Source organism: Rhinatrema bivittatum, chromosome 4, assembly GCF_901001135.1.
Source record: "Rhinatrema bivittatum chromosome 4, aRhiBiv1.1, whole genome shotgun sequence".
NCBI lineage: Eukaryota > Metazoa > Chordata > Amphibia > Gymnophiona > Rhinatrematidae > Rhinatrema > Rhinatrema bivittatum.
In genome coordinates, this window is record NC_042618.1 from 18,698,365 (window position 1) to 18,725,949 (window position 27,585).

Consider the following 27,585-nt stretch of genomic DNA (forward strand, 5'->3'; position numbering starts at 1 on the left):
GCTGAGAGGAAGCATCACATACAGATGCTTTAGGAGGAGCCCCTTTTCTGTGAGATCTCTCACCATCCATCGCTGCTGCTCTTTACATTCCGGTTCCGCACACCTCTCTGTTTATAGAGCTTACCCTCTCTCTTTGGGTTACTTCCCCTTGCATGCAGATGTTTATGGCTTGGGTGCTGCTTCCTGAATGAACATTTTTAAGTCCCTGCCTTTGCTTTAGCATTTGTTTCTGGTGCAATGCACTATTTCTGTCAAGCTGTCCCTACCTCCTCCAGCAGAGAAGATGCAAAGAAATGCATCGGAGACAAGTTATCCGAACCAGAACGGCTTAGAAACCTGAGCCAAGATCCATTTAAAAATCATTTTATTATTAACATCATAATATTCCAATTTTGCTATGTTCAGCTACTGCACAAGGAATGTCAGTAAATATTCCGTTTAAAGTCCTTTTTACATATTTCCATTGATAAATAAACTCTGAATTCACATAGAAAAACTTAAATACAGTGACTAATATTTCCTTCTGTTTTGTTTGTAACAGGCATTTATCAAGTTTACTTTTCTTTTCCCAGGCTGGAGTCTATATAAGGATTGACAGTCACATGCCACAGCTATAAACAAGTAAAACTGAGCTTACTTCCACCTTCCATTCTGCTCCGCTTAGCATGGGCTTGGCAAAACAGAAAAGTCACATTTTGTACTCTGAGAGAACTGTTTGTTTCTAAAAAAAAACCAGTCTGAATTTTACATTGGACTCTATCAATTGTGTGCGTTTCACCATCGTCCCGCCTCCAGCATAAAATGCGATTAGAGAAAATAATTCCAGACGGATTTCTTTACAGTGCTGCTGCAGACCAAGGAGCAAACCCGAATCCGCCATTTGGGCACCAGCAACCATTATTTTTTTTTTTTTAAGTGCTTTTTACAATTTTTCCAGAAAAAGATGGGCAAGAAAATCTGGAAGCCACTACCAAGATCAAAATTTCCAGCCGTTATATCAAGCAATTATTATAGGATGGGCGGCGTGATTCCGGATCACAAAAAATAAAAACAAAAACAATGCAAGAAAATCACAAGACAAAAATAAGTCGTTCCCCACCCCCCCACCATGTGCTAACAGTTGGCTGCTAGGAAGGAAATTTTGATCGCTATCATGGATTGCTATTTTCTTGTCTATCGCTAGGGATATTTGTGTTTCAAACTATAATCGTCTACATTTGGCAACAGTGATTGGTTTACAGAGTTTCTCTCTGGCATTTGATAGAATATGGCACACGTTAGCCACGGGTGCGAGGTTTAAAAACTCAAGCTGGGCAAACTCAGGTGAGCTGGGTGGAGCTCACATTTACCTTTTTGGCTTGTTTTGATTGGACACATGTCCGTACATTTGTGAAACGGTTTTTGTGTTTAAACTAGGTAAAGGAGCTTGGCCAATCAGAGTGCCCGTGTCATAACCCTCAAGAGATCTCACTGGAAGGGTCTTACACAGATGCCAATGATTTGACAGCTGGATACACCAGGGTTGGGAGAACATGTTCATTTTTAAAATTAATTATTTTGGCTCACCGCCCCCCCCCAAAACAAAACCCCCACCCCTTTGCTATATTAACAGAGCCCCAGCTGGCACCGTTGCCCTCATGATCCTGCTTCCACTTGTCTGGTTCCCAGCTGGAATCAAGAAAGATGACCGCGCACCTTCATGTTTTCAAAAAATCTGTACAGATAAAATGTTCCCCAGGGCAAGGACCTATAGAATATTGGGTTTGGGCATTGAAATTTCATGGACATGTTACAAATCTCTTTACCTTGCCAAAAACTCAAGGGACTCTTTCTTCATCTTTCAGGAATTCCTTATTGCTTCCCCCAAACTGAAATACTAGCGGGACAAACCTCCCCACAATGTTACTCTCTTTAAAACTGGAACCCTACTATGCGTGTTAAATGTACTGAAACTGCTCAGCTTACCCACGTTTGCAACCTAAAGAACACTGATATTAGCAACAGGCTGCCAGATGGGCCTCCAGAAATAAACAAAACAGATATAGTCTTGCTAACTATTTCAGTGAAAACTGCACATAGCATGGAGGGTAAGAAATGTTTTTTTTTTCTGATCAAATGAAAGCAATATAAACACTTCCCAGAGGTGCTCGAGGGACCCTTCTGCTGTTTGACTAACTTTGTGCAGACCAAAATCCATTCATGATGAAACAGGAGTAGGGAATCTCTCTGTGGGTGCTAGTTTATAGAACATATATTTTGGTTTGTTTTCATGTGGATTCCTTTTGACCGGAACAAAAATAAATATATTTAGAGTTGACTTTAAATTTCTCGCCCCAAAATACATTAGCAGTGGATCTGAGAGTTTTGAATGCATCCTCTTCGGATTATGGCTCATCATGACCCCTGCTGCCGCCTCACCCATCCCTCAGAGAACTCTGGGAATGATGGTGAAAGGGACGATGGGACTACTGGCTTCCAACTCCAGGGCTGTCAGAAAACACTCCGTTGCTGCGTCGTCATTGCCCTGAGCTTGGAGGACCTCGCCAAGATTGTTCCACACCTCATGAGCTGTAGAGTTCACCTGCACGGCATCTCGCAGAATCTTTTCTGCCAAACTGTATCGTCCCAGTTGGTGAAGTATCAGACTCTGTAAGAGAAAGAAGAAAATGAATGCAAAAACAAGTTAAAAAAATTACAAAGCAACTAAAGTTAAATAATATAGTATATATCTCCAGTTGAGTGGAGAACATTGAGCTTTCTGTTATTGCAGTTGGGTTGGGTGGAGAATTATGGGCTTTCTGCTACTGTGTTTGGATTTGGTGGAGAAAGATAGACTTTCTGTTACTTTGATTGGGTTGGGTGTAAACCATTGGGCTTTCTGATTCTGTGGTTGGGTTTGGTAGAGAACGATGGGCTTTCTGTTACTGCGTTTGGATTTAGTGGAGAACGATAGGCTTAGGTGGAGAATGGTGGGCTTTCTATTACTGTGATTAGGTTAGGTGGAGAACGGTGGGCTTTCTATTACTGTGATTGGGTTAGGTGGAGAACGGTGGGCTATTATTGTGATTCTGTTAGGTGGAGAACGGTGGGCTTTCTATTACTGTGATTGGGTTAGGTGGAGAACGGTGGGCTATTATTGTGATTCTGTTAGGTGGAGAACGGTGGGCTTTCTATTACTGTGATTGGGTTAGGTGGAGAACGGTGGGCTTTCTATTACTGTGATTGGGTTAGGTGGAGAACGGTGGGCTATTATTGTGATTCTGTTAGGTGGAGAACAGTGGGCTTTCTGTTACTGAGATTGGGTTTGGTGGAGAACAGTGGGCTTTCTGTACTGTGATTGGGTTTGGGTAGAGAACATTGGCCTGTTTCTGTGATTGGGTTAGGTGGAGAATATTGGGCTTTCTGTTACTGAGATTGGGTTTGGTGGAGAACGGTGGGCTTTCTGTTACTGTGATTAGATCGGGTGGAGAACACTGGGCTTCCTCTTACTGTGACTTGGTTTGTGAAGAACGCTAGGTTTTCTGTTACTAGGTCTGGGTTTGCTGGAGAATTCTTGGCTTTCTGTTACATTGTCTGGATTTGGTGGAAAACATTGCTACTCTGACTGGGCTTAGTGGAGAATGTTGGGTTTTCTGTTACTAGATCTGGTTTGGTGGAGAACATTCTGCCTATTTTGGACAGTGATACAGTTTGTAATCTGAGACTATCCCACAACCACAGGATAGTAACTAGTGCATATGAGACTGATTACTGAGATGAACTAATCTATGTTTGTTAGTCTGTGATTTGTGAATTACCTATGGTTCTTGAGGGCAGAGTGAGGTTATTCTACAATAAAGAAAAATTGGAATAGATGGAACAACAGGTTCTCAAATGGTTCTCGTCCTTCCTAACAAACAGATCATTTCAAGTAAAACTGGACAATCACATATCTGACACCTTCTCAATTAATACAGATGTTCCCCAAGGATCAGCACTCTCGGCTACCCTATTCAACATTTACATGCTGCCAATATGCGCATTACTAGTAGAACTGGGAATCAAATTCTTCCTTTATGCAGACGACATACAATTCTACATCTCATTCGACAAATTATTTGAAAAAACTACCTCAACACTGTCAACATACAATCAGGCAATACAACAAAGACTAACTCAGCTTAAATTAACACTAAACAGAAAAAAAAATGAAATTGTATGGTAGAGGAGAAATTCTTCAATAATCAAACCGCAAATCCTAGACCTAGGAAACTTTAACATTACTTCCTCAGACCAGGTACAAGACCTAGGAATACAGATTGATGAAAATTTGTCAATGAAAAACATTATAAGCAAATTAATTAAAACAGGATACTCCAAGCTTCAAATATTACATCAACTGAAACCTCTACTAACAATACAGGACTTCCACACTATTCTACAATCACTAATATTTTCCAACATAGATTACTGCAACTCCCTAATACTAGGCCTACCCTCTTGACACCTTCAAACAAAACCTGGCTCTTCAAACAAGCATATTCATGACCAACTCCCAACACTACCCTCTCTCTGATAACATCCCATGATGACTATCAATCTGACTCATGCCCCCACACTTAGACATCTTTCCTTACTACACTGATTCCCAAGCATTCCCCCACTTCTCCATGAACTTCTTTAACTGTACCTCCCCGTTACTCCGTAGTTATGCCCTATTGCAAGCGTTGTTTATTTATGAAGTTCTTATTTTATTAAGTACCTCCCAGATATTCCGGAGTTATGCCCTATTGCAAGCGTTGTTTATTTATGAAGTTCTTATTTTATTAAGTACCTCCCAGATATTCCGGAGTTATGCCCTATTGCAAGTGTTGTTTATTTATGAAGTTCTTATTTATTATGTTTAAGTTTAATCCAAATATTTTTGTTTAAACCCTGTTACCATGTATAATGTAACTATTTTTGTTTTTATTATGTGTTTCTATGTAAAGCCCATTGCTGCATTATGTTCAAGTGTAAACCGAGGTGATGTTCCAAACGTGCCGTGGTATATAAAAACCCTTAAATAAATAAAAATAAAATAAATTGACTCATAAAACCTTTACAACTACTACAAAATGCCTCAGCCAGACTGCTAGTAGGGACAAGGAAATGTGACCATATCACCCCCTCGCTGATAGCACTGCACTGGCTTCCAATACAATACAGAATCCACTATAAAGTATTAACTATAATTTTTAATATCATCAACAATATTAACCCATGCCTATTAGGAGTTACTCTTCAACCATACACACAGCAGAGAGCCCTAAGATCGCAAGACAAAGGATTGTTAAAAATGCCAACAACACGGAGCACGTTCTTAACGCAAATAAGAGGTCACATGTTTTCAATAGCGGGCCCCAAATAATGGAACTCTCTCCCAGAGTCACTACGTCTGATAACAGAAAGAAAGAGTTTCAAAAGGGAACTGAAAACATGGCTCTTTAGAAAAGATTATAATCTAACATAAAGGCCAATAAACTGACAACGTCACTATCAGATCTTTAAACAATAATAATAAATTGAGTAAAAAGAATTGAACGATATAAAATGTAAAAGTTTACATTTCAGTATGGCACATAGGATAATGAAATTAAATAGTACCTTAATTAATGCATACTTGATGATGATGATGTGTTGACCTAGAATTAGTATTTAGAATTGTAAGAAACTAGATAATGCATGAATATGACCTCGACTATGTATTAGCTGTTTATAATAATCCAGAATATGAATGCTGACCTAAAATGAGAATGTTGACCCAGAAACCAAACGATGACTTTGTAAACCGTTGTGATCTTATCTTAGAACGACGGTATATAAGAAACCTAAATAAATAAATAAACAATTCTTCAAACTGCACAAAAAAGAACGGAGTTAGAATTTAGACTTTAAGGTTCAAAGACACTAACATTTAAATGAGGTTTGAGGACTAGTATGAGTCATTGAGACATCACTGACAAAGGTGGAGTTCCAAGTTGTTGTGGTTGATCTCCATGCAAGCAGTGCACGGAGTGGGCATAAGGTCAAAAGCAGAGTAACTGCAACCAATAGAGAAGTGCTGATATTCCATTGTATAGGTATTCTATATGTCTATTTGTGAATGCAAAATAATCCATATCATCATAATGGGATATAAGCAGGGGATATTTTTTTGGCCTGGCTTGCCATCTTCCACATTTGAGCTTCCAGCCCAGTCAGTGCCTGCCCCAAACTTATTCCACTGCCATTATGATGGAAAAAAAAATAAATCCCAAAAGCTGAGATGTCACAAAACTTTATCTGCAGCCATCAATAACTTTCCACTAATTAGATCCCATCCTCTTCCCACTATTACACTGGCATTGCAGTGACAATCCTTGGGAGGGGGCCACAGACTGGACCCCTTTGGAACCCAGCAAACTGCATCCTGAATCCCATCCATAGGGGTTGCTGGGATTTCCTCCCCTCAGGGGTGGTGAACGCAGCATTCCCAGCTCTTATTGGTTCGATAAGCAGTTTAGAAAGCTCCACCAGTATTCACAGTATGACACAATACAAATTCCTAAGTCCTTGTCCCAGGCACCTTCCAATTTAACTTGAAGCAGAAATTCACATAGGGTTTACTGCTCTAACAGCTCCATACCATAACCACTATACCACTCTGGCAGCCCTACAGTGCTAATGGAGCAGTAACCTTCCAACATGGAGAGAAGCCATCTGTGTTTAACCTTTCCTGAAATCCAAGGCCTCCATCAAGTCCTTCTTTCCAGGAATGCTGCTCCACAGAGAAAGTAGTCCCCATTTGCATAACCTTTTGTCGAATCATGTCACTGATTAATCACAGATGTTACTGTACATAAGTCCATTAAATATATCTTCAGCAGTAACCTAAGAACATAAAGGCTACTGAAGGGCTAACATCTTCTGATAGCATGGATACCAGTCAAGTAGATAAAGCAAAGTTGCTCATCTGTAACAGGTGTTCTCCTGAATCTTTCTGAACATACCCAGGAATTCCCACGCAGCCGCTGCTGTGCAAGACTCCTTGGTCATTTTACAAGCTATGTTTCAACTCTAATGGGCGGACAGTTGGATTGTTTGGCTGCATTGTCCTGCTGTCTATGGAGACCATCTGTTGCAGGCAATCAACTTCAGTTTCTCCATGGACAAGCAGGCCTTAATTCAGCCATACAAGTGGGGATTCCCAAACTGGGGGTTGTAACAGAATAATATTTCTTTTGTCAAGTAATGGAGGAATTGTAACCCCACAGTAGAGAGAATGGAGGGATAGTTCGGCAAAGCTACTCTTTCATTCATTAAGGTGGAGGACCCAACTTTCAAATCTTCTTAGTGGGCAGCCCTTCACGAACTCAGCAGGTATTAACTACAGATGCCTCCACATTCAAGGTTGGGGAGCACATCTCAACCCTTGGAGACTTGGAGCAAATTCTCCCAATAAACCTTCTGGAGCTAAGCGCCACGTTCAGAGCTCTTCAGGTATTTGAGCCAAGGTTAAAGACAGCAGTAGTTCCAATTCAGAGAACTAAGTAGCAATGTACTACATCAACAATTAAGGAGAAACAGGGTCTGCAAAACTGCCAAGAAATATTCAAAATATGACGTTGGGCAATCTCATGAAACATATTGCTCAATGCTATTTATCTCCTGGACTCATTGAGTCATTGCCTTCAACCTCTCAAATGGTCACTGCATCCTAAGACAGCACAATTTCTTCTTCATCTCTGGGGAATATACAAATAGCCCTTTTGCAGTGTCATTCAACTACAAACTCCCTGTCCACTGCTCAAAAAGACCAGTGCCTGACTCCTTAGCATTAGATGCTTTTTCCATTCCATGAAATCAAAGACTGATGTATGCTTTTCTGCCAATACTGCTCATATCCAGAACAATCTTCAAGTTAAGGACAAGGGAGAAATGATACTAATAGCCTCCATTTGCCCATGTCAAATATGGTTTCCATGGTTTTGACATCTAACCATTGCTCAATCAATGCATCTGCAAATATTCCCAATTTTTTATCATAATATAATAAGACACTTCTGCACCCTACCCTTCAATCTTTAGCACTCACAGTTTAGATATTGAAAGCAGGATAGTGTCAGCTGGAATAAAGTAAGATATTCTTGCATCAATACGGCCATCCACATGGTGCACATACAACTTTAAATGGAAATGATTTTTCATTTGGTGAAAAGCACAGCAGGAGGATCTGTTCAACTGCTTGACTTCAGCTTTCTTTTGGTATCTGCTCAGCCTCTCCAATTCGGGGTTGAAAACTAATTCAATCAGTGCTATGCAGAATACCATCAACACTTAAAAGGTCTTCCAAACTCTCACCATCTGGTAGTGGCAAGATTAATGAAAGGACTTTACCATCATCCTCCCATAAAAGGCCCTCTTACACAGTGGGATCTGAATGTCATTCTTTCTCATCTAATGAATCCCCCATTTGAACCCTTAATATCGGTAGATCTCAAATTTATTTCTTAGAAGGTATTGTTTTTAATAATTTATTTATTCTTATTTTTATTTATTTTTAATTTTTATATACCGAGGTTCTTGTATGAAATACAAATCACTCCGGTTTACATAAAACAGTGAAACACCCAAAAAAGGGGGACTTTACATAGAACAAAAGAACAAAGTACAAATTGAACATAGTATAGTTACAAGAAAACATTTGAACCCAGTAACATGGTACAGTTATAAAAAAACAATTGAGCACAGTATCTTTAATAGGGGAACAGGACAACGTAAATGACTACGGAAAATATAGTATGCGAGTACAAAAACTTGAATAAATCAACTACTAGCAGAAGTCTGTAATAGGCATCAGTCCCTGGAACTGCCTAAAAGAGTTTTCAAGTTATAAAAGGGGAGGGGAAGTATATTGTGTAGAAAAAGGGCGAGGAGAGATCCTTTAGGAGAGGGGGCAAGGGACAGAAGATGAGAGTAGTGATATAACATAGACCTATGACCTGATAGAGAAACATTTAGATGAAATGAGTGGAAGACTGACCAGGAGCAGCGACCGATCAAGAGAGTCAGAATAAGAAACTCAACAAGGAGGCCCATGATTGAGTTTATCATAGCATCTAAGCAGCATTAATAATTACCTCAGTACACAGAGGAAGCAAACTCCAGGCCCTAGTAATCCATACATCCTATATCAGATTTTTAAGCATAGATTAGTATTAAACATTCATCCAAAGTTTTTAGCTAAGGTGGTTTCTTAGTTCCACTTGAATCAGTCCATCATTCTACCAACATTCTTTCCAAAACCTCATTCCAACAAATGTGAACAAGTTCTCTGTATTTTAGACTGAAGAAGAGCTCTGTTAATCTGCTTAGAAACAACTAAAGTTTATAGAAAATCAACTCAGCTGTGAGGCACTTCCATCGAAGTTTCAAGTGCTACTGACATTCAAACAGTGTGACATGTGGCCTAACATCTCCAGGAAAAGTCTTGGCCATTACTGATGTTCTGCTAAATAAAGAGGGTATTGTGCTAGTCAAGGTTCGCATTCTTTGAAATGGACGAAAAGTTCTTTTCTTTCAGGCACCTAAGTATGAACCGTTGTGATCTTTATTAGGAATGACGGTATATAAAATGCTTAAATAAATAAATAAAATATGTTCCTATCAAGTGCAATAGACACTTGATAAGAACATACTTAGATACCTGAAGATCTTAATAGACAAGCTGGAATCATATTGAACTTCTGGAAATTGACAATAAATCCCAGAGAGATAAGCATGTGGGGCATGTAGAAAATGGTTAGCTTCACTTATTTCCAGAATCTGCTTGATATCAGCCAGTCATCTATATGAAAATCTAAAATATTGTTTTTCTTGACATGGGTAGCTAGAACTTGGTGAATACCCTTGGAGATGCATCTAGACCAAAGGGGAATCCACAGTACTGATAATGTTCCTTGGCTACAGTGAAGTGTAGATACTTTCTGTGATCAATGTGAATGTAAATGTGTATAAGCATCCTTTGGATCTAAGGTAATCAACCAATCGTCAACTATCAGTTATGGAAAGATCATGCCAAGAGAATTCCCGTTCTGGGAAGGGGGCCAACATTTACGCTAGTAAGTTGCTATTTTATGAGCAATTTACGCATGTAAATGAGGCACTTTACTCCCGTATATTTCCATTTTAAAAGTGAAAAAATGACTGGATGGATGATATGGGTGAAACGGGGGGGACTTCAGGCTGAAGAGCCAGGAGGGTCTTCATGAACTGCAAGTGGACTGGGCAAACCAGTAAACTAATTATTAAAGCTGGTTATTTCATTGACGCACGCATGCGAGAGAATACCGAAAGCTATGAGTGTAAAAGTCAACTTAAGGGAGGTAAATGTGTCTAAATTATGCATGTAAAATCTACTCGCAAATCCCTTTACAATTGGAAGTAAAGATACACATGAATATCATTTGCACTCACTTATCTGGTTAAATTTGACTTATCTGGCTAAGTAGAGCCTTTGCCACTACTTAAACAGACAAGTTCTCACTTATCCGGCTAAGTAGCAGCAAGGTGCTAATTAGCTGGATTAGTCTGAAAAGCTCTCTTTGCCCTTATAAGTAGCGCCTTTCAGAATTGCCTGGCTAAATAAGAAAGCTGATCAAGTCTGGAAAAAAGCACTCCTTATACAGCTATAGATCTGCAATTACAACTTAACAAATCATCCGATTTAGACAGCTAAGTAGTATTTTAAGACTTATCTGGCTCTCTCAGACAGACAAGCAGCGCTTTTCAGACTTATTGGGGTTGGTTTTTACATACGTGAGCATATCTGAGCGTACATGTACTTGCATTTTAGAACCTGCATGCTCTGTGTCAGCACTGTCTAATGCAAAGCTTCCCAAACCTTTAGCCAATGTGACCCATTTCAGTACTACAACAAAACAAATTAGGAAGGGTGCGGTCCCCCTCCACCAATCACTCCACTCTCACTTTTAATGCACTCCAGTTGATCCTCTCTCTCAATCTCCACCCCCTCCAGCAGACTCTCTCGCAATCTCTGCCTCCCCAGCTGATTCTCTCTTACATCTCCCAGACGTAGTCACCTATCCAGCTCATATCATCTCTCTGAACCCTCCAGCTCTTTTCTCATTCTACCCCAAGCCCTTCTTATAACAGCCAACTAATCCTCCATCATCCCCTCCCTCATTCCCACCTCCCTCTCACCCCCAGACTATTCTCCTCCCCTCCAACCCTTCTTTCGTATCTCCTCAGCTGATTGCCTCTCATCCCTAGTTCTTCTCACCCTCCATAGGTAATCCCTCTCCAGATGATCCAGCCCTCAAACCCTTCCCGCATCTGATCCCTCCCTTCAAACCCGCCCGTTTTCTAAACATCCCTTTGGCCACGGTCAGCGACAACATTTTCCTTTGGGCCCCAGGCCAAAGATGGATGACAAGGGCAACATTTTTCTCATGGGTAAGATCAGTAGTGGATGAGGAAAGAAGAACAGTGAATCTCCACTGGCCTTTTCACACTCAGCCCTCCCCCCCTTCCATGGCTGGTCTCAAGTATGGCGGTGATCTGCAAGCAGAAGCAACTTTATTAACGAAAGGCGGCATGGGGCTTGTGAGTCAATGCAAGCTCACAGGCCCTGCAGCGGCTCTAAACCCTCCGTACGCAGAGCTTCCAGTTATCACGTAAACTCGTGCCAAGCCAGGGCCGCTGCAGGGCCTGTGAACGCATTCTGGCTCAGAGGGCCCACATTAACTTCTTATACTGCTAATGCTGCTGCCAGATGAGGCACTTGGGACCCCATTTGGGGTTCTGACCCACAGTTTGGGAAGCCCTGGCCTAATGACATCACCCCACGTGTGTGGCTGAATTCACGCAGAACAATGAATACAAGTCTAATCTGGTAATTTCAATCCTCCCCTCCTCCCCATTAACTTGCAGAATGCATCTTCCTGAAGTCTTTCCACTCTTCAGCAAATTAAATCTCTATCCAGCTGAATATCAGCCAGACAAGTCACTATTCTGCATATAAGAAGGCTTAAGAAAGAGATCCTCTCGCTCAAGGACCTTTCCAGCTAGGTCTAACCTATCGGTGCGTATCAGCTGGGAAGGAGGAATTAGGGATAGGCGTTCGTTACCGAACTTAGCTGTGGATTTTCTTGGAAAGGCACCAGCAGACATCAGCAATTCACATTTATTGCAAAGAGGAGCGTGCGGGTGCAGCGTTCTTTATTTCTGTTTTGAACGTGGAAGCGATCAGGTTTCCCTTGATATCAAAGCTTGCTTAACAACAAATCTGAAGCTATGTCCCGTCCCCCCCTCCCCCATCTCTTCATGCACAGAATTTCTAATCCTCGTTATAAAAAACGAGGCTGGCTGGCTCACAGCCCGTTTGTTATAAAAGGCTGCTGTATTGCTTTGTCTTTTTTGAAAGCAAGAAAGAACTCAACAGCTTGCTTGTTTCCACCATGCAGGGCACACAGTGCGTTTTTATTGTATTGTGTCATGATTTAAGGTTTTCACATATGTTCTGCTATTTCTTTTTTTTTTTTTTTACATAGCAACAGAATGGGGAGGTGGACACATGGAGCAGCATCTCGATGGAGACAAGAGTGGCATTGAAATTCAAGACAGCACTCAACAAACAAGAGGATGTTTTAGCGGTGGGGGAAGCAAGGGCAGAGCTGAAGATCAAGGAAGGACTGCAGAGGAAATGAGCAGACTGGCGGGGCTTTGTGTCTGTTAGCTGCCATCGTAGTCCAGGTTTACGAAGGGCGGTGAAAGGAGTCGTAACGCTAAAGAGAGCGAGGGGATAAAAATGGGGGGAAAACAGCCCCAGGCTTCTGTGAATGGGGACCTGCAGCACCATAGTCCTATAGCTGGTACAGGTCAAGGGAGCAAGAGAAAACTGCAGTCAATAGTTCAAAACAATAACTTTGCCTCAATGCCGGGAAGTCTGAAGTGCTCCTCTGCTTCCCAAAGGAACGTATTCCTCAGGTGGGCCAGCTCTGAATAATACGGCAGATGGAACATTCGCCTATCTCGGGACACGGCATAGGCACATGACAATATATGCCCATTCTTTATATAGAAAGGATACACCAGAATACAGAGATGAGATGGCAGGGACCAGCTATTTTAATGTTCCCTAACAAGCATAATGCCGGTAGCAGTATATTCCAAGTCCCTTGATTCGGAAAGACAAGAGAGTGTTTATAACATCATAAATGATGGCAAACAAGGACCCATTTGCCCACCCGATCTGCACATCTGCCTCTGCCTTCTACGCTACTGCTGACCGCGCTCACCTCTGCCCCTCCTCTGTATCTGTCTCAGATCAGGGTTTGGCTTTACCACCTCTGCTGGTAGGCCCTGCTAGATAGGTACCTGCCTTTCAGCAAGGAAGAATTTCCTTGGAGAGACCCTCCTTTCATTATATATTTTTTTAACTTTGTATTTTTAATACATTTCAAGCAATATATCTTGAGAGGATAAAGAAGGCACAGAAAATCTAAAGAGAAAGATGATACAGCACAAAAGCAAAAAATAAGCAACTGCGATTATCGCAAGTCATTGACAAGGAGATTCGAGCCTCAACGTCAAGAAATCTCGCAACAAATCTTACAAGAAAGAAGAACCTTTGAGGAGATACAACATAAATATGATCCAAATTATAGCAGAGAGGAATAGAGCCACAAGAAATCATCCTAAATGACCAACTTTCTCATGTAAACAAAAGGTTAATGTCACGAAATGAGAGTAGCGAGCCCTTGGGTCACTGTTCAGTTTATACAGCCTTAACAGGCAAGCAGCTCATACGCCCACACAACAGAACCGACGGGAGAGGGCAAGGCAGGAACACAGAGAAACAAACCTGGCACAAGGCAGGAACAGCACTGCAAAATGAGCAGGAGACCTGCTCACTGAGCAGGCACCTCAGAGCTTCCCTTTATACTGGGCAGGATGTGATGTCACAGGAAGTCCAACCATCAGACCCTATTAAAAGGGGCACAGGAACTGCAGGAAGTTCAGCCATGCTCCTGGGATGCAGCATGGTGCCAGAGACTATGCCGGAGGGGCCTCAGACTAGAGGTGAGGGGTTGTTACAGTTAACTGGGCAAGCTCAAAGAAAACATTTCCCCTGATATTCAATCAAGCACTTGCAAGGAAACGTAAGGAAATAGGAAGCACCAAGCTGTGTCACTTTTGACTGAAATGCTAGGAAAGTCTTCCTTTTCTTCTGAGTCATTTTCAAAACATCTGTAAACATGTGGATCCTTATATGGCAAAGCAACACATCACAATGACGAAAAATAAAAGACGTAACACCCAATCACAATCTGGATCCATTACTAGAGTCCCAATCAAAGTGGCTGGAGTTGCCACATTCTCATCAGAGGACTGTAGCATGGCTGTCACTTCTAGGTTATCCTGAGATACCTGTCAAAGATCAGTTAAATCCCCAGTTCTTCTCTTGCAAGGTGGCAGATATTAAGCCCTAACCATTGGAAGGAGAGATTAGGGGCTTATGCCAGCACCTCTATTAAATATTTCTTGAACATTTCGAGTGGAAATAGCATGGAAAATGTATCAACCTGAAACTGTGCCAACTTACTGCATTCTCGAGGCTCTCCATTTTGCTCTTAAGATATATATTGTCTCTTATTGCTTCAACTTCAGACTGGTATTTGTTATTATTACATTATTTGATTAGTGCTGCACAAAGCATATTTTTGCATTTCTGCTAGCTGGAGTACCTCCTACACAGTGCCAATGAAAAGCTGGTTAATGCTTTATTTGACTGGTACTAAATCTTTATTTCTGGTTTTATTTTCACTTATTCTATTTTATGTTCTTTTGTTTTAGTGGGGTTAGGACTAGGATCCTACAACCATCTGTCTTCATTTACAGTCACCTGAGGATTTTATTTCTCTCTCTTATTTTATATCCTCTCTTAACACACCTAGCCCAGTCATCACAGCCACAGCTCCTGGGCTGGGGGTCTATGCACCAGAGTTCCTTTAGGAATCCAGCCAGCAGCTGTCACCATTGTGCAATGATTTCCCCCAGGTGGGGCTGTGAACGCTGCCTCTGCAGCATCCCCAGCCCTGATCGACTCATGGAGGGGAAGATCTGACCCGGGAATCAAACACAGCTCCTCCAATAACAATGCACTGTACTACTACTACTACTACTGCTTAACATTTCTATAGTGCTACACAACATAAACATTCAGGGCAAGAGATGGAGTATTTCCTAAAGCAAGACAATGGTTAAAAAGAAGAGAAAAGACAGTTAATGAGGCTAAAAGCAGACCATCAGGCATAAGATTTAAAAGCAGTTTCAAAAAGGTCTTTAGATGGGATTTAAACATGGCAAGAGAGGGAGCATGACACAGCAGTTCAGGAAGACTCTTCCAAGCACACGGAGCAGCCAGATGGGAAGCATGGAGTCGGGAATTGGTGGTAGGGGAGAAGGGCACAGATAGAAGTGATTTGTCCGATGAACGGAGTGCATGAGGAGGGGTGTAGAGAGAGATAAGAGAGGAGAGGTAGTGAGGAGCTGCAGAGTGAAGGCATTTGTAGGTGAGAAAGAGAAGCTTGAACTGTATACGGGAGCAGACAGGGAGCCAATGCAGTGACATCAGAAGAGGGGTTCTGTGAGCAAAGAGACTCTGGTGAAAGATAAGTCATGCAGCTGAATTTAGGACAGATTGCAGTGGAGAGAGATGGCTCGCCGGGAGACCTGTGAGGAGCAGGAGGCAATACTCTAAGCAGGAGGAGATGAGAGTGGATAAGGGTTCTGGTAGTGTGATCAGAAAGGAAAGGATGGATTTTGGCAATGTTATAAAGAAAGAAATAGCACATTTTAGCAGTGTTTAGGATATATGTAGAGAAGGAGAGAGAAGAATCGAAGACAACGCCAAGGTTACGGGCTGATGGGACCGGGATGATAACCGTGTTATCCACAGAACCAGAGAAAGGAGGAAGAGGGGACGCGGACTTGGGGGGAAAGATGAGGAGCTCCATATTGGCCATGTTGAGTTTAAGGTGGCAGCAGGACATCCAGGCCGCAATGTCAGACACGCAGACTGAGATCCAGGACTGGATTTTCTGGTGAAATTTCTGGTGTATAAAGGTAGATCTGGGAGTCATCAGCATAAAAATGGTATTGAAAGCCATGAGAGGAAATCAGAGCACCAAGGGAATTAGTATTATAGTGAGAAAAGAAGAGGGCCCAGGACAGAGCCCTGAGGCACCCATTGATAGTTGAATGGCAGTAGAGGAGGAACCACCAGGGGAAATGCTAAAAGTGCGATGGGAGATGTAAGAAGAGAACCAAGCCAGGATAGAGTATCAAGGAGCAGGTGGTGATCAACAGTGTCAAATACAGCAGACAGGTCAAGGAGGATGAGGACAGAGAAAAGACCTTTGGATTTAGCTATAAACAGGTCATTGGAAACTTTGGCAAGGGCAGTTTCAGTTGAATGTAGAGGAAGAAAACCAGAATGGAGTGGATCAAGAATGGCTTGAGATATAAGAAAGTCAAGACAGCAGCAGAAGTTCCAGTAGTTTGGAGGCAAAAGGGAGAAGGGAGCCAGCAGGATGGCCCCATATGTTATTTTGAAAACACCAACAACAGAGATAATATATTCTTGCCCAAGCAAAAAAATCCATCCTAGTATACCTTTGAAGTTACCAAAAAAATTCAAAGAAAACTTCAAAAGACAAATTGAGTGCTTGAAAGCCCATGCTCTAGGTTAAAAAAACAATGAAATCACAAAACAGGAGGCAGCACGCCAGCACAGAGAAAGTATTCTTCTTACTAACCTTTCTATCCATGTTGGACTTTCATCATAATAAGCTGCCACACTGTTGCCCTTGCTTTCCTTGGGGTGGTCCATACTGTTACTTTGCCCCTCCATCTCCCATCCTTTTATCACATGGATAGCTTGATGGTGAAATCTTAAAAAATATCTGCATAGAATATGCCAAACACCGAATTTCCCATATAGTTAAGGTTATGGCACCAAATCCTGGGAGTATTCACAGTAAGTTAGGGACAACTTGGAACAGAAGCTTCTGCAGGGATTTCAGGGCTGTTGGTACACAAAGTGAGCATGATGAACCCAAGACTGCCTATTCGGCAGGTCCCCTGGACTCCTCCGACATTGACACAGAAGACTGGATCCTGTGGGTTGGGAGGAGTTAGATGTGGCAATGGTGGCAGCCCAGACTGATCTTGGCTTGGTGTAGAATGAGGGAAGCTGCAGCGCCTCAGGTTGCTTCCGAAGGAGCAGCGGACTTTGAATCAGGGAAGCCAGGATTGAAATCCAACTGACGCTCCTTGCAGCCTTGGGCACTCTCCAATGCCTCAGACACAAATTTAGAGCCTGATTTACCAAGGCCGTTCTTCCATTCTGTGCCTATGGGAAACATCCTTAGTAAAAGAGGCCCTCAGACCGTGAGCCTTCTGGGTATAGGGAAATACCTGCAGTTCCTATATGCAGTCTGCTCCGAAGTGTCACGAAAGGCGGAATACAAATTACTAAAAAAAAAAAAAAAGATTCCTCTTCCTATGTTGCTTGGAGCTGGGGTATTGGGCATTGAACCATGCAGCACCACGTGGTTCAAAATCTGACTCTCTGGCCAAGGCAGCAGAGAGGAAACAGCCAGAGCCATCTCACCATCACTGAGCCCCTCCATTTTCCAATCATCTCCCATTGAATGTACTGGTATAGGGGAATTTTTAGGAGAGTTCAACAAGACTGATCAAAACAAGAACGAGCTCTCCTCCTAAAGATGGAGAGCTAACAAGCATGTATGTGTCTAAACAGTCAGCTACTTCCAAGGGACAGACTTGCTAAATACAAATTTACACCTGTGAAAACAACCTATCATTCCCTCTGCACAAACTGGGTCATCTGCATGGCTGACCCTGTGTTTTCGTCAAATTGGAGGAAGCAAAACGGCAAAGACATGGGGAAATCTGTTGGGCTACCTCTTTAAGGGCTGGATGAAACGGCACAGGAAACAATTTATTGAGCCCTTCCCTTCAGAGATCAGCTTCCATGGAACATTACAGCATCTGTGTTTATAATTACAGTAATCAGGTGCCTGCCGCAGATGAGCTGATCTCTCCGAGGTGCAGCAAGTTGAAAATTAAAGGTCAAATAAAACCACCCACGATATCCAACCAGACAGGAGGTATCGTCATGTGCTGTGACTCAATGCTTGGATGAGGAATCCTTATGCTCTAATGATGTCTTCCACCAAATAGTAGAACTCTTCGCCAGGATAGTGCTGGCACTGTTTACCCATGCAAAGGACTCCCCGTTCACCTGTCCCCAGGCATCTACCAACTGTTGCTTCTCAGTGGGTGGTGGAGTGGCCCTAGTGGTTAGAGCACCAGGGAAACTGGGCTTGAAATCCCACTTCGCCCTCCCATTCTGAACTTGGGAAAGTCACTTCACCCTCCATTGTCTCCGTACAAACTTAAGAGGTGAATTTTAAAAGCCCGACGCATGCATGAATTAGGGGATACGCAAAGAAGTCGGACTCGCGCGCACCAAGCGGATTTTAAAGGCCGCCAAGATACAGGCGTATCTCCCGCAGCGTGCACATCTGGAAAGTTTTCTAAAAGGGGTGGGGGCGTGGGTGTTTTGGGCTGTGCGACCCGGTGTGTGCCAAGGCCCCCTGCCATCTAACTTCACATCTGCTGTGGATGCCATGTAAGTTAAAATTGAAAGAAAACTCAGCAGATCGGGGTTTTAAGGGTCAGGGCTAACTGGGGGGGGGGTTGGAGAACCTCTCTCTTAACTGGGCAAACTGGGGATGAACTGTTAAAACTGTGAATGGTGTCAGCGCACGTCCCTTTGAAAATCCCCCAATTTACGCGGTAGAAGCGGGGTTTGTGCGCACATGCGTGCGACCACTTAAATTTGGCGCACGTGTGCGCGGCCAGGCTATTTTATAACGTGTGTCTGTGTATAACATGACAGTGTATCTGGGTGTGGGCCGACGTATGCATGTAAATGTGCACACATGTGCCAGTTTGAAAGTTACCGTCCCTGCTTTATGCCCTCTGGGGCTGCAGGTTTAGAAAAGCGAGTAATGACATTCAAATCCAAATTTTAAACAATATAGAAACATAGAAATGACGGCAGAAGAAGACCAAACGGCCCATCCAGTCTGCCCAGCAAGCTTTCACACTTTTTTTTTTTCTCATACGTATCTGTTACTCTTGGCTCCCATCAGCAACCCCCTGGTTCCAGTTTCCCTACACCCCCGCCATCGATGTAGAGAGCAGCGCTGGAGCTGCATCCAAGCGAAGCATCCAGCTCAATTGGTCAGGGGTAGCAAATGCTGCAATAAGCAAGTTACTCCCACGCTTATCTGTTTAGCCAGCCTGTGCCATTCAGTCCTTGTTGTTGTCTGAATATAATTCCTCTTTTCTTTATTCCCCCTGCCGTTGAAGCAGTGAGTTGTGCTGGATATGTATTCCAAGTGAAGTATCAGGCTTAATTGATTCAGGGTAGTAACCGCCGTAACAAGCAAGCTACACTCATAATTATTTGTTTACTTAGACTATGTAATTTAGTCCTTGTTGGTTGTTACCTGAATATAAATCCTCTTTTCCTCCTGCCGTTGAAGCAGAGAGCTATGCTGGATATGCATTGAAAGTGAAGTATCAGACTTATTTGGTTTGGGGGAGTAACCTGTGCTCTGAAGGCTCTAAAAAAATCTCTCTGGTACAGTGGAATCTGGTAGCCACAGAACCTGAGTTCCCATGCCAAGCAGGCTCTGATGCTGTCACAGTGCTCTCTCATGACTCCAGGGTAGGTGTCGGCGACAGCAGGTTCTGGCAAATGTCACACAGCCCCCATAGCACCAGGGTGGGTCTTTGTACTGTGGCTTTCACCAGTATTTTTATAGGGATCTTGGCCTATTTTTAACCAGTGCAAATTATTCCCCCTTCCTGCCATTCCATGTTAGGATCGAGGCTGCTGGCTGCAAACGGGAGCCCAAATCCTCCATCTCATAAGGTCACTGATGGTCCAATGCATTGGAGATCTGAGGCTGCAGTCCCTTTTTACGGCCCTGAGCCAATGTCCTTAATCTATCCAGAACTCATATGGCCTAGTTAACATTTCCTTGGTTGCCTTTAACAGAAGCTAAATGAGAACATACAGAAAAAGTGCCTCTCCTGTTTTCACAAGTTTCAGTCATCATGCAGTGTTCCAATTATAACGTATCACTAAAGCTTGGATTTGTTTAGTAAGTACATAAAACTACAATTTTCTTACAGCAGGCTTAATTGGAACAGTTTGAGAGAGTAAAAACATTTCACAGAATTTAATAGCAGTTATTAAGAATTTTTGTTTTTAAAGTGAAGGGATTCTGTACAAATCGTTGAGAAATTATGGATTATTTTCTTGACGTATAACACAGAATGCAAAAATAAAAGACCAGGTGCAGTTTATCAGATTATAGCAGAATGCATCTGCCTGGGTTATAAAACCAACTGACCTCTCTGAAAATAAATGGTGGGTGAGACCTCTGTCTCAAAACCGCTGCAGCCAATTCCTGCCAGAGGCAATAATCCTGAAATTGGAAGAAGTCTCTGACTTCTGCATTTAAAAATGGCCTCTGTCAACCCTCTGGATCCATCAGCACCACAGGAAGTGAGCCGAAGCCCGTGCAATCAACTGTAGGCGCTCCATCACTCAACCACTGCGGCTGACATGAACGAATGGGTTTCATGGAAACCGTGGGGGCCAGTTAGCGCCTTTTTTCGTTGGCTTGTTTACTATGCAGGTCTGATCCTGCCTCTTTTGCTCGCTGTTTATTCAGACACTAACATGGTGAGGAACTGAACAGTCTGGTCCTTGGTTCGCTATTGGCAATGTTGTCGGTGGCACATTAAATTCATGCTGTTAGGTGTGTGTGTGTGTTGTCTGGGTTAAAAACTCCTCCTTAGCGATGGATTTTCCCAAGAACAACACAGGTGTTGATTTTGTGCTAGCAGGCATGAAGATGCAGAGAAAGCCCTGGCCTGCTGCTAGCCATAAATGATTCCTTAAAGCCACCCATCCTGAAACAAGCTCTGCGCCCCCCCCTTTTTTTTTGGTTTTGTTATCAGTTGACTGGAGCTTTTGATTATGCTCGGATTTCCACTAAAAGGAAAGGCTGAAAAATAAAAGAAAAGTTAAAAGAAATAGAAAGCAGGCCGCGCGCGCATGTTATAAAATCCGGGGTTGGCGCGCGCAAGGGGGAGCACACTTGCGCGCACCGAGCCCTAGGGGAGCCCCGATGGCTTTCCCCGTTCCCTCCGAGGCCGCTACGAAATCGGAATGGCCTCGGAGGGAACTTTCCTTCTGCTCCCCCCCCCCCCCCACCTTCCCCTATCTAACCCACCCCCTAGACCTACCTAAATCCCCCCCCCCCCACCGGAGGCCTCGGGACCACCCCAGGACCGGCGCCCCTCCCCCGTCCCTTTTTCAAAGTCCCGGGACATACGCGCGTCCTGGGGCTTGCGCGGGCAGGAGCAGGTTTTCGGGGTTACACGCGTAACCCTTTGAAAATCTGCCCCATACTGTTTTAGTCTCTACCATTTCCACTAGGAGGCTGTTCCACACATCCACCACCCTCGCCGTAAAGAAATATCCCCTAAGATTACTCCTGAATCTACCCTCTTTCAACCTTATCACATGACCCCCTTGCTCTAGAACCTCCTTTCCATTGGAAAAGGCTCAGCTCCTGTGCGTGGAAACCTTTGAGATATTTAAATGTCTCTGTCATATCTCCCCTATCTCACCTTTCCTCTAGGGTATCCTGTTTGGATCTATAAGTCTATCCCTATATGCTTTAGAATGAAGACCACTGGCCATTTTAGTAGCCTCCCTCTGGACAAACTCCATCCTGTTTATAGCCTTCTGAAGGTGCGGGCTCCAGTACTGTACACAGTATTCCAGGTGAGGTCTCAGCAGGGACCTATACAGGAGCAATATCACCTCCCTTTCTCTGCTGACCATTCCTCTCCCTATGCAGCCAAGCTTCTTTCTGGTTTTTGCTGTCACCTTACCCACCTCTCTTTTTTTTTTGTTAGTTAGATGTAAAACATTGATAAAGTGAGCACAAAGAGAATTTGAAAAGAAGCTGGCCGTAGAAGCAAAAATCTCAAAATAAAATCTTTTTTTAAATACATCTGAAGCAGGGAGCCAGGGACAGAATCCGGTGGGCTGTTAAATGATCAAAAGGGAAAAGGGGCACATAGGGAAGACAAGGTCATGGTGGAAAAACAAAATTCATTCTTTGCTTCTCCATTTACTGAGGAGGATTTGGGTAGGCTGTTCCCATGCCAGAAACAGTATTTAGTGGTAATGATTTGGAGGAACTGAAACAAATCACCATGAACCTGGAAGACGTAATAGGGCAGATGGTTTTACACCCCAGAGTTTGGAAAGAACTCAAAAATGAAACTGCAGATCTACTGCAGCTCAATAAAGATAGAGCTGAACTGGAAAAGGTGCAAAGAAGGGTGACCAAAATGATAAAGGGGATGGAGTGGTTCCTCTGTGAGGGAGGTTAGGGCTGTTCAGCTTGGAGAAGAGATGGCTGGGGGGGTCTATTAAACAATGAATGGAGTGGAATGGGTTAACACAAACCAGTTGTTTACTCTTTCAAAGAGTACAAAGACTAGGGGGCATTCCATGAAGTTACTGGGTGATACATAAAAAAAAAAAAATAGGAGGAAATATTTTTTTTACTCAACGCATAATTACACTCCGGAATTTGTTGCTGGAGGATGTGGTAAAAGCTCTTACTGCAGCTGGGTTTTAAAAAAAAGTTTAGAGAAGTCCTTGGAAGAAAAGTCCATAAATTGTTATTAAGGTGGATTTGGGGAAATCCACACTTATCCCTGGGATAAGCAGCATGGAATCTATCAACCTTCTGAGATCCTGCCAGGTTCTTGCGACCTGGATTAGCCACTGTTGGAAACAAAATACTGGGCTTGATGGACCCTATATACTCAATTATTTAATCACCTGATTCTATTTAGCCAATTAACTATGCTAAGGAAACTAGGGAGCCACTTGCTATTTCACACACACTGATTCTGAATTAGTCTTATTGTTCCTAATTTGTACATTATTGTCGCTCAGGAATCACAGAATTGTTTCATTTATACCCTTTTATTTGCATAAGGAAAGATTGGTTTCATTTAAGCAAGGATATCGTGGTAAGATATCCTTACTTGGGGTTCACAAACGTTTTCTCAGCACTGTATGTGGCGATCAATAGTAGTTATCACTTCTCCTTGTATTTCCCCCCAGAGTTTGCTGGCCTGATCACAGGTGCACCACAAATGAATGCAGATACTAAATGGAACATCTTTCATCCACGCATTTAATTTCCAACATCTTCAAGAAGGGAAATAATATTGTGCAAGCAATAAGTGATGTAGGATTTCTATTCAAAAGGACTAAATTAAAGAATCAGGCAGAAGGGCCATAATGCTTTTGCAAAATAACGTTTTTGTCTACGGCATATTCTCCTTTGAAGAAAATGCAGAAAATTAAATCCTTAAGCAAAAGATGCTCTATTTCAAAATTGCACAATTTGTAGATCCTGCTATATAAATGAAAACAGGTTAATCAAATTTATGTTTTCACAGTGACCTCATATAGCATGCCCAGAAGCTACTGGCTTATTAGCTCTAGAGAGCGCTAGGCCTTTTTAATCATTGGTCACCATGAATGGTTGAATGATGCTTCAAGAAGAAGCTATCGTTATTACATTTAGAGGATTCTTCAAAACTGAAGCTATCAGAAGAAGCACTTATCTTGCAACTGTAGGGATCAGGCTGCCTTCTAGTCTGTGTTACTAGTAATGTAACTAGTACGAAGTCCACAACTGGGTCGGGCCGGGCTTGATAATGAAGATGTTGTATTCTATCCGACACTGCAGTGTTTCGGAGGATGCTCCTTCCTCAGGGAAACTAGAGATTCTTAATGCTGGCGAGAAAGGGACAACTGTATGTTGTCATACATACAGTTATATGAGGTCACTATGAAAACATAAATTTGATTAACCCGTTTTCATTTATATAGCAGGATCTACAAATTGTGTTATTCAGTTGTTCCATGCTATTTGGATTATTTTAATAATTTTTCTATTTCAAAATTGTGCAGGAAACCTGACATGCAGGACTGTTGCACTTGTGCCCGGGACAGCGAGCTCTTTCAAGCTGTGTGTGACCAGGTCTGGAAGCTCGTCCTTGATGAAGAAGCGCCTCATGGTTCGGTGGGGCTCTGTCCCCGGAAGGAGTTCCTCTTCCTTCCAGGGGTTCTGATTCCTCATCTGAATTGTCCGTGTCCCCGAAGGTGGGGCTTCTGGGCGGTGGAATCACTTCCCTGGGCACAGAGGGTCCCGGGATGTTGAGGTCCTCTGGCGGAGGTTGTGGCTATCGGAGGCCCCGGTTGCATGTGGACGAAGGTGTGCAGGCCTTTGAAGAATTCCACCCAGGAGATAGTTGCTGGGTCTAAATTAAGAGGCGCTGTGTCCCTGGGGAGCCCCGTTTGAGGGAGGGTCCCGCTGGGAGACGCTGGGTCCGGCGTACTGTTTGAGAAGCTGGAACCCGGTAACGGCTGGGGAGGGCCATGGGCTGGATCCCCTAGGGCCTCCTCGCACTGTATACACAGGGCCGTGGCCTCCTCACACTGTGCAGCTCTAATGTGGCAGGCTGGGCAAAGGCCCTGAGCCTTGAGCTTCTTTTCCGGTGGTGCCATGGCTTGTGCGTGTAAAATACAGGGCCCGGGTGGCTTAGTTATGCGCTCCGGTGCGTCAGAGTTGTGCGCGTAGGATTGGTACGCGCTCAGGGAGATGTGCGCACAGATCGAAGTTATGCGCCCGGCACAGTAAGCGCGTGGCTACGTGCGTCGCTTGTGCGCATGGTACTTGGGCGCGCGACGTTGTACGCACAAGGTATTTGTGTGCACGGCTCGCCTCTGTGTGCACGGATCGGGGCGGCGGATAGGGCGGCGAACAGATCAAAATGGTGACGGCGACCACGCAGACAATATGGCGACCACCTCGGAGGGTCTCCACGTGGAAGGACCCTCGGATATGACCGGGGTCTAGTCCTGCTAGGGCAGATCAATCCAGTGGCACTGGTCCCGGCTGGCGACCTGTGCGACTCCTCGAGCTTCGGAGACCGGAGACTTTTAAATAGATTTCTACCTTACCTTGTCTCGGCGCTTCCCGGTCTCGTTGCGGGCGGTCTCCGGCTGCAGGGTGAGAGGGAAAATACCTTCACTGCTGCGCTTGAAGTTGCACCGGCTGCCTCTCAGCCTCACCCGATGTCGGGGGCTAGGTCCCCACCGAGGGTCGGCCACCGGACCGAGGCTCACCTCCGAGGGATCGCGGAAATCACCTCGGGAATTCTCAACTGGGGGAGGGACCCGAGGGTGTCACCGCGGGAGAGCGGAGCTTGCTGTAGAGGTAAGCTTTCTTCTTAATTTGGGTTTTTCTCCGTTGAATTTTGCTCTAACGCTGTGAGAGCGTGCAGATAGTCCCTAAATGTTATGGAGACGGAAAATACTGAAGAGCTGCACTTCCTGCAGGGGTATATGTACTAGGGCTGACGTCAGATTGAAATCTGATCCGTCTCCAACTGCTAACAGGAGTACACTATACCCATAGGTCCGGAGTCCATCTGCTACACCCTAGGAAATAACCCGTTTTCATTTATATAGCAGGATCTACAAATTGTGTTATTCAGTTGTTCCATGCTATTTGGATTATTTTAATAATTTTTCTATTTCAAAATTGTGCAGGAAACCTGACATGCAGGACTGTTGCATTTTTTTTTGTCTTGCAACTTAACCCTGGCCAGAAGCTTCTTTAGAAAACGATTATTATGGTTAACTGGGGTGAGACCCATGGCTCAGTGGCAAGTGCTCTGCACGTCCATGCGGAAGGTCCCTCGTTTTGGATCTTTCGCTCCCCTGGATTGGCCAATGCTCTGGGATGCTGCAGAGGCAGGGCTCACAGCCTCTGGTGGGGAGGGGGTGGAGTCATGGTCATCGTTAAAGACGACACCCGGTGCATGGCTCCTGGCCTCAGGACCAGGCTAAGAACAGTGGAAGAGTCTATTAAAATAGGGGGAAAATCCCCAAGTAACTGATGAAGGCTCTGGTTCAAAAGCAGCTGGAGAAAGGAAGAAAAATGAGAAAGAAGCAGCCCCCCCCCCCCCCAAACATAAGTTTATGATTCTGTAAGTAACCAGCGCTGGGTGCTTTCTAGCAGTAAAGCAGGTCGCAAGACTAAAACTACAACCCAGCTTTGTTTACTATAAATCTCGACGGGTCATCTCCCTGCCAACTTTAGGAAATAAAAAAACAGCCAGTAAAAGCTAGATTCCTCCCCAACGTCATCTCCTCTCCTCCTTGGTTAGAGCAAGGATTGGCCTTCCCAGAGGCCAATCCTTGGTCTAACCATGGAAGCCGCAGCAACGAGCTTCACGATGCAGTTCTAGAGTTAAAAGGACCCTGAAATTCATCTAAAGCTTCCAAGCTAACAATTCATGAATCTTTTTTAATATAATATTTTGCTCAGGCTAGCCAAATTGCCCTCTCTACCTTCTCACCTCATTTAACCTTGAGCCACTGATCCCCGCCAAAAAGGTTAAGGCACACTGGTGCAACACTAACTGCATTACTGCGCTTCCTGCTTATAAAAAAAGAAATCCTCAGTGTCGTATCCTGCTAGTGATAATCCTGGCTTTTGGCCCTGCTGTGGCTTTTTCTAGATTGTAAGCCCTCTAGGATAAATACCTACAGTAGCTGAATGTAATTTGCTTTGAAGTGCCAAAAGGGTGGAATATAAATCAAATTAATGTCTTGTAGTTCTGGCCTCTGATTGCTGAAAGAGTGTAAACAGCAACTGCTGGGAGAGGCTGCAGAGAACAGAGCTGCATGCATAGGCAGCCTTCAGCTGATTAAGAGTGGACGTCTCCTGCATCTTCAAAGTCCCCTGTGACCTGCCGGGGCCCTGTAGCATGCACCTCCTTCCTCCGCAGGCGGATGGAAGCTCACTAATGGACTTGGCTTCCCAGATTATAATTTATTTATTTTTTTTACTGCTGATTAAATCTGCTTAAACGTTTTCTAGGCAGAAATGAGGTCTCGGGCTCTGTAAAACTTTCCTTTCCAGGGATCAAGTTTTTTACTGCTCTCAACTTTTATCCTTCAACTCCAATTGCCAAAGTAAGGAAATAAGAATGAAGCAAATCGACTTGAAGGGTTTCCATGCACTGTAAGCACCACTGTAAGAGTAAGTTTCCTTCAAGATGTAGCACAAAACAAAAAAACACAACATTGTTATAAATAGGGTTTCTCTTCCCCCTTTCCCGCTCTGACAATAGGCTTTTGTTGCATATCATTAACCCTTAGCTTCCTCCCACAGCAAAGACCTCTGTAAACTCCTCAGATTTACAGTCAATACAGCTGAAGGCTGTGACGAGTGGAATTTTTACCACAGGTCTCAGCATATGAAAGCATGCTACCGGGAT

At 43.6% G+C, this 27,585-nt stretch overlaps 1 protein-coding gene across 3 annotated transcripts in view; it reads right to left on the minus strand.

Annotated features, from left to right (window-relative positions):
* Positions 1-347: 347 nt before the first annotated feature.
* Positions 348-27,585, minus strand: part of TTC7B (tetratricopeptide repeat domain 7B) — a 336,037-nt gene continuing 308,799 nt past the window's right edge. For all 3 annotated transcript variants that reach the window (XM_029597785.1, XM_029597787.1, XM_029597786.1), the window contains one exon: positions 348-2,647. In XM_029597785.1, the coding sequence (XP_029453645.1) occupies positions 2,426-2,647 (222 nt within the window). In that variant the 3' untranslated portion in view covers positions 348-2,425. The remainder of the gene's footprint in view (positions 2,648-27,585) is intronic.